Source organism: Otolemur garnettii, unplaced genomic scaffold (assembly GCF_000181295.1).
Source record: "Otolemur garnettii isolate 467f Iridium unplaced genomic scaffold, OtoGar3 scaffold00043, whole genome shotgun sequence".
NCBI lineage: Eukaryota > Metazoa > Chordata > Mammalia > Primates > Galagidae > Otolemur > Otolemur garnettii.
The window spans coordinates 5,667,274-5,675,283 of NW_003852438.1; the positions used below are offsets into that span (position 1 = coordinate 5,667,274).

General features: G+C 48.5%; 1 protein-coding gene across 1 annotated transcript in view; it reads right to left on the reverse strand.

Moving 5' to 3' along the window:
• GALNT6 (polypeptide N-acetylgalactosaminyltransferase 6) overlaps positions 1 to 8,010 on the reverse strand; it is a 44,282-nt gene that overhangs the window by 1,263 nt on the left and 35,009 nt on the right. Inside the window, exons 7-11 of the mRNA XM_003790393.3 lie at positions 4,705 to 4,822; positions 3,149 to 3,349; positions 2,576 to 2,707; positions 1,828 to 1,929; positions 617 to 769 (exon numbers count right to left, since the gene is read on the reverse strand). Coding sequence (XP_003790441.1) covers positions 617 to 769; positions 1,828 to 1,929; positions 2,576 to 2,707; positions 3,149 to 3,349; positions 4,705 to 4,822 — 706 coding nt within the window. The remainder of the gene's footprint in view (positions 1 to 616; positions 770 to 1,827; positions 1,930 to 2,575; positions 2,708 to 3,148; positions 3,350 to 4,704; positions 4,823 to 8,010) is intronic.

Consider the following 8,010-nt stretch of genomic DNA (forward strand, 5'->3'; position numbering starts at 1 on the left):
GGGGCTACGGGCGCCCGCCACAATGCCCAGCTATCTTTTTGTTCCAGTTTGTCCGGGGCTGGGGTTTGAACCCACCACCCTTGGTATTTGGAGCCGGCACCCTATTCACTGAGCCATAGGCACCGCCCAGAGTCCATGCTTTCAAGTCAGACTTAGGCATATCTGAATTCCAGGCCTGCCATTTACTAGATGGGTCTTGGGCCACTTACAAACTTGCTGAGCTTCATCTGGCTCATCTATAGAAATGGGGACACCTACTTGAGAAAAGCCTCTGAAAGATTACTCAAACCAAGGTATGTGAGTGCCTAGCTTTGTGCCCACCACACAGCAAGCAGGTAGGGACACAAATGACTTCTCACCTTTATCTACTTGGGTTCAGCCTAAAAATGGCAGAGCTGGCTGTGGACTAATCTTGTCTTTACATCAGCCAGAACCAGCCATCGCCAAACATTACTTAAGCCCCGAGAACCTGGCCTGTGGCCAAGCCCACACTCACCACACTTTCTGTATTGCTCTAATTCTCTCTATGGTGTCTCAGGCAGAAGATGCAGAAAATAAGGAGAGGCAGATGGGGTCTTGGGTTCCTGTTTTTGAGCTTTCTGGGCGCCTAACTTACCTGGGTCAATTCCCATTCCTCGTCCTTGGGGACCTGGCTATTTTTGCCAGTGAAGTGACAGCTCCTAAGGCCCAAAGTGTCCACGCTGGCATGTAGACACAGCTGCTTTGCTATGTTGTGGCGAAGGTCCCTCTGGGTTGTATACTCAAAGTACTGGAAATCAAAACAAGAGGCGATCCTGAGAAGCAGGCAGTTAGTTCACCCACCGCCTTCTAAAGCCACCTGCCTTGTGATGCCAACCATAGATGGCCTCCTGGGGAGGAAAATGATAGGTCAGGCCATGCCCGGGCTTGAGTAATTTATATTCTTCCTTCATGATTTTTGCTATAACTGAGTTATACTGGAATAAGAGTTACTTAATATATTTCCTTTAAATTAAAAATTAAAGTTTAGACTCATTTTAAACATCTGTGAAATCATGTGTTTGACATGCTAATTCTATCTTAGCTAATAAATTACTATTAAAATTTTAAAGATGTTTTTCAATGTATTACCTAAAATCATCTTGCAGGCCAGTGGCACAGGAAGCTACATGAGAATAACTGTCTTTGCACATGCCGGCAGCCTGTCCCACACCCCATGCCACTGCTCTCCTTGCTCCAGGTCTGGTTTAGGTGGCTCGCCCACCAGGCAGTGGGCGCTCAGAGAAGGTTGAGTGGCAGAGGATGGGAAGTTACTAGTTAGTCCTCTGGGAAGCACTGGGGCATTGTGAGGCCTGGGGTAAATTCTCAGGACATCAGGTAACTGTCAATAGGTGGTTGTTTTGGGGTCACTGCTGAGTGGTGGGATCTGGGTGGTAGCCGGTAGTGGTAATGGTAGGAGGGGAAGCAGTGAAGAGAGAAGGGAATGTGCTAAAAATTTTCCACACTCATTCCCAAATATCACCTAGCAGCTGGCCTCCTCCGGCAAACCTTTCCTGATGATCAGTCCTCCCACCCACCCCGCTCTAACACTTGGCACTGATGCCATGTTCTCTCTGGATGGCCCTAATTCAGACTTCAGACCCTGTCTGTGTATGTGTCATGTATTTCCCCTCAGACTGGAAGCTTCCTGAAGGCAGGGATGGCATGTCTTCCTCCTTTTGGAGCCCCTCCATCCCAGCCCTCCCTCAGGAAAGGACTATTGAAGGGAGAGAAAGGGAGCCAGTGAGGAGAGGAATGCCCAGAGGCAGGCTTCGCCCAGGCCCGCCCCGCTGAGGCTGGGTTGTGTACCTGGTTGCCACCAAGGCCGTGGCAGGAGTACATGATGAGGGGCTTCTCTCCGTGGTTGTTCTCACCCACATCCAAGCATTGGTTGATGCCAAGGTTCTTGATCTGCAGAATGGTGAGCAGAGAGGGAACCAGGAGGGCACAATCAGGAGGGTCCTAGTTTGTGGTGAGGGGCCCAGCGGGAACAAATTCTAGCCTACTGGCATAAACGTACACGGCTGGGTTTCCCTTTTGTGATTTTTCTCCTCTGCTCGCCTTCTCTGCTTACTAACCCACATGCCTGGAGTTAAAAGCAAAGCCAGGTGCAGAGGCTGGGAAGGGCAAGACTGGGCACCTGCTGTGGGCTAGGATGTGAACCTCTCAGGATGCCAGGTCAGTACAGGGGAGTTTCCATAAGCAGCGGTTCTCCAAGCAAGATTCCCAGACCAGCAGCTTCACCTGGGGACTTGTTAGAAGTGCAGACCTTCAGAATTCACCCAGTCCTGCTGAATCAGAAGCCCTGGGAAGAGGCCTAGAGGTTTGATATGTCTTTCTGGTGATTCTGACACATGCTAATGTTTGAGACTCACTGCTACGGGTCATTTTCCCTTTATAAGGATTTTATCTATCTCTAGAAGCCCCAAAGTGGCCTCTTAGTCTTCCTCTGGAAGTAAAGGGTAAAGTTTTTTTTGTCATCCGTTTTGGGGGTAAGTAGTCTTTAACCTCTCCAGGGGTTATGATGATGGTCGGCAGGTTGGGCCTCAAGACTCACAGCTCCGTAGAAGGTGGGCATCAGGTCAGGAACAAACATCTCTGGGTAGACATTGTTCAGGAACCAGGAAAAGTTGCGACAATGTAGTCGTTCCCTTAGCTGCAGTCGCTCAGAAATGTCACCAAAGGATTTCTGTCAACCAAGCCCCCCCCAAAAGGGTCAGTTCCATGAGTCTTTGACCTTCCAGTGCGGGCTAAAGTCCAAACCCCCCGCCCAGCTTTGGGCCGCCCACTCATAGCTCCCCTACACCCTCATCTCCCCTGGGACCCCCCAGTCAGTTCTCTCCCAGCCCCCAGTTGAGAGCCATTCCTCCTGTAAGAGGTTCTTCCCCCCATATCTCCCCACAAGCCCCTCTGGCATGCAAGTACTCTTCAGGTAGGGATAACATTCTCTAGCCTTTAAAATCTTTATGAGCTGGTACGGTCCCTGGGCTGTAGCCCACAGGGCTCTGAGGGGTGAAGGGGGCATGAGATGGTAGAGATGGGATGGGCCTCTGCCCTTAAGCTCTTGACCAGGGTCTGGGATTTGTACTTCTCTCCATCCAAACACCTTATGAGCACCATTTCCTCTTACCTCTTGGGCCATTTTTGCTGCTTGCTGATTTCTTCTGTAGAAAATCATCTTGTAGCTGTCCATCCAGACCTCAGCCAGGCGCACTTGATTGCGAGCAATGACACTGGTACCCTTGGGGAAGGTGTGGGGGCTCTTGGTACGGAACACGTGGCCTACCACAGAGCATGGGATGATCTCCATTTGGCCCCCACACTGCCACACCTGCCATAAGAGGAGATAGTATGGGACCTTCAGAGGGGGGCAAGTACAATGATCCCCAAAGGAGTTCTGTTCTGTTTCCAGGGTACCAAACTCCCAGTCCACAGATTTGGGTAAAAGCTGCTTTCTCTTCCTGGAAAAAAGGATATTGACTAGGCTTCTTCCTACATGACTATACAATCCCAGGCTCTCTGACGTTAGTCCATTCTGATTTAAGCAGATGGAGAGTTGTAGGGTCCTGAGATTATCAGGGCCCACTTTAGAGAAAACACTTGGTTAAATTTTGTTTATGTTAATGTCTGTTAACCTACTCTGAGCTCTGATCATATAGCTTTTTGACCTGGAAAAATGATTTTTATCAGCTCACTCAGGTGTTAACTGGGAACTCAGTCTCCTATATCAGAATATCAAAGTATTAATTAATAGCAAGGACAGTCAACTACCAGGTAGCCAGTGGTAGTCATCTGGAGCCTTACCCTACTAGCTTTCTAGGAGAGAGACTGCACAGAGGTCAGAGGCTCACTGAGGCACCTAGGATCAGAATGCTGGGAGTTATGATGATTGGTGACCCTGCTCTATACCAAGGGGCTGGTTAAAACACCCCTCCTTCTGTGGGTTTTAGATCAGAAGGTATGTTGTTATGATTTTTAGTAAGGCAATAACAGAAATACATAATCACAGTTATGGTATAGGTACAGTATGGTACCTCCTACAGTATAGTAAGTATCAATTAAATGCTTAATATGTGCCAGACACTGTGAGAGGTGACTTCATAAATGAGTTCATTATTTACCAATTACTTTCCCATGTCATGGGGATTTATGTAGGTTTAATGGAGAGCTGATCTTTTCTTTCTGACCTAATCCTGATTTGTCTAATTCCTGGAATCCCTCAGAGTTCTGGGATCCACTGGAATAGGGGCTGCCATCTTGCTTGGTGAGCATCCGTAAGGACACCCAAAGGCTACCAGAGCATAAGTTCTTTGAGCTGGGAAGGGGAACCTATTTTTTGAGGAAAAGGACAGTGACTGGTTAGTGACCTGTTTCTACCTTTATCCTAATCTTTTTCTACAGATATCATAAAAGAGTTCTCAGCACCAGATGTCCAGTCCCTATGATCCTTTCCCACTGAGAAGTTCTGCCCAGTAATTTGTTTCAAGCTGGCCAATCTGATTGCCAAAGCCCTACTGCCATGGACAGGGAGAGGAGCAGAAGAAAGGCAGAGCCGTGATGGAAAATGGCCACCCTTTCCATTTAATTTCAAATGTGATATCTCTGAGATTGCCGCTGCCTGAGAGACACTTCTCAGGCTGCCCCCAGGATGTTGTGGGTCCCCTCCAAAGCCCCCTTCACTCTCACCCGGAAGGACATTTCCACGTTCTCCCCTCCCCAGATCTCCATCTGATTATCATAGGTACCGATGTGCTCAAAGTAGGACTTGGAGATGGAGAAGAGGCCACCAGCAAACGTCGGGGATCTGGAGAGACAGAGGGAGAAGTGTGTGCGTCTTCTGGGGGAGGAGCAGTGGGAGTATGGCGGGGACAGCTGTGTGGAATCCCCTCCTCGGTCTTATCTCCCCACCTTTCCTCTCTCCCAGCATACACAGTCCCTCCTTCCACTAACTTATCCACTTAGTTTTTGCCACGTCTGCTAAGACCAGGTCAGGGAGAGATAGAATTATCCTTATTCTAAAAAGCACTCATTCGTTCATTCCACCAAGGGTGTAGGAAGCATTGGCCACCAGGGCGCATGCTCCATGTTGGACATTACAGAGCCGAGACAGACAGATCTCATTCCCTGGGAGCTCAGCCTAGGAACAGGAAGTAAAGCTACCATTGTTTACTTTTTGGCAGCAAAGCGCCTAGAGTATAGTAGATATTCAATTTTCAGAAGCTGTCTTAAGTTGTTTTTGAAAATGGGCAGGATTCAAACCAGGAATAAATGAATATTGTTAGCTAAGCTTACCTCATTCTATTTTAGGATCCCTGGCCCTTCAGGGACTTAAAAAGCCACAGTATCAGTAGGAGCCTAGCCTGGGTGCTTTTTACTGCAAGGAAACCTTAGTTTGGGGGAGAAGCCGTCAGTCACTTTGAACTGGGGAAGCTGATAAGAGGTGCTCCCAGAGACAGGGTTGGAAGAGAGGTGAGATCAAGCTCCCTTTGGACTTTAGGGCCATTTGGGAGATTATGAAAAGATTTTGGCTTTCAGAAAAAGGCAGGGAAGCCCAGACAAAAGCCAAGATAAATTGAAGAAAAACAAGAACCCTTATTCCTAGAATTTAGATACCAGGCTACGCATGAGAGGGGCTGGGCAAAGGGTTCAGGTACCCAAGTGGACGGGGGAAGTCTAGGCCAAACTGAAGGCAAAGTGGGGCTGGGGAGGCAGGAGCAGGACCACATCACCAGCTGGTGGCTTCTGTGCCTGGGCCAGGCTGGCTTGGATAGGGTTTTGCTGCCCTCACTGGGTGGCTTCACGTGGTACAACCAAGCAGAAAGATAACCAAACCACCTCTGTAACCCCAGAACCTATCAGGGTTGAACCTAAGGTGACCAGATTTTAACATTGGTAAAGTGGGACACCACTGGGGGGGGGAGAGCAGGCGGGGCTTTGGGGGGGCAGGGCCTGACAACAATGCAAACTTTGATAAGCAGTTCTCAATAATCAGTTCTCTTTAATCTTATTATTAAAGTTTAACACTAAAAAATTAACAAAAATAATATAAAACTCATATCCTGGTGAAATAGCCACATGGCAGCTGAAAACCGTATATTCCCTTCCTGTTTTCCTATGTTCCCTAGCTTGTCATGTATGCATTCTTTCCAAAAATCAGGACTTTTTTAAAACACTGCAGGACATGGGACAAATTGTTAAAAATCAGGACTGTCCTGCCAAAAGACGGACGTCTGGTCACCTTACTCTAGAGAGGGGGCACTACTTGTTTGTTCCAGACAGTTTGGCTCCTTCTGAGCTAATTGTCCTTGCCTAGAAGCAAGGAAGGGAGCCAGTCTAGGGACCTTGCCCAGGAGGGGAGTAGGGAGTTTACATTAGCCTTTTCATTTCCAAATGAAGTTACATTAACCTTTTCATTCCCAAATGGAGTTACATTAACCTTTTCAGCAGCCGAAAACAGTATATTCCCTTTCCATTCTCCTGCTGTTCCCTAGCTTGTCCTGCATTCTTTCCAAAAATTGGGACTTTTTAAAAATGCCACAGGACGCGGGACAAATTGTTAAAAATCAGGACTATCCTGCCAAAAGCGGGACGTCTGGTCACCTTAGTTGAACCCCAAAATGCCAGGTCAATCAGTGTTCATTGTTCGATACATCAAGGTGACTAAACAGGATCGTCACCTCCTGTCACTCTGAAGTTAGCTCCTACAGCCACATTTTGCAGGAATTTCAGTTGGAAACCCTTATGCTCAGGCTGGGTTTCTGTCATGGGTCTGGCCTCCCCCAGGGGTCCTGAGCAAGCCCAAATAGCACCCTGAGAGGCTTAGAGAGATCTGGAACTTCAGGTGAATGCTTGAGTGCTAACCTGCCTCCTCTAGAGGGCGCCCCCCACAGGAGCCTGTCTATATCTTTGCGAAATCTCCCCTACTAAGAAGTCACTGGCAAATTAGCTACGAGGGTAAACTCTACAGAAATCCAACAGGCAACCTTTAGTAAACACCCTGTATTTCCTGGCCTAATTCCTAGGATGCCCTGGGCCCTCTGCCTCTCCTCTTAGCCTCTCATTGGCTTGATAGGTGAGGGTGGGAGGGAACCACTGGCAGTCCTCCCAGTGGGGTCCTATGAAGTGCCTTGGCAAGCTGTGCACGCCACTAAGACATTTGGACCACAGAGCAAATTCATTCCTCAAACACTGGAGCATTGTCTCCCAGTCATAGGGTCCTTGGACATCGGAGCCGGGGACCTCAGTGAGGGGTGGGGGTCAGGTGCCCTGTTCCTGTCTGTGCAACTGTGTGCCTGGCCTCCAGCCGAGGGGGGAGAAACAAGCAGAGGAGCAGTAGGGAGTTCCAATTTCTTTTCTCTCCCCTGCCTTCTCTTTTCCCTCTCCCCTTTGAGTGGAGACAGAGCAGCTGGCTGTTCAGGATCCCCAGGATCCCTCCCTGAGCCTCTACAGGGACTCTAGACAGCATCTCTTCAGAGTCTGGGCATGTGGAAGGGAATGACTCCAACTCTCCCCTACTTTTGAACCTTCCCTCTTCCTCAGCCTCTGCTTCTCTCCATCCCTGAAGTATATTCAGTTGACCCTGAAGTCTCCTGGCCAGTAGGGAGGCAATGACACAAATAATCTAAAACTGTAGGATACTCTGAAGGTTGCTTCCCAACTCAGTTTGTCTGAGACAACCGTTAAAATAAACCTGTGGTCTCTAGTGACGGCAACAGGCAATCTAGAGAGGGAAGGATAGGGTAGGTGTGAGAGGGGAAGGCAAGCCCAGCTGGGCATTAAACAGTAGATTAACTTTTAACTGTCTGCCCTGTAGCAGGAGGCCAGGAAGCTACAGCCTGTGGGCAAAATAGGCCTAGGTAGGCCTAGGTGCCTATTTTTATTAAGCTTTGGCAAGGAATAGTTTTTGAATTTTTTTTCTTTTTCTTTTTTGATACAGAGTTTTACTATGTCACCCTCGGTAGAGCCATAGCTGTGGAGCCATAGCTCACAGTA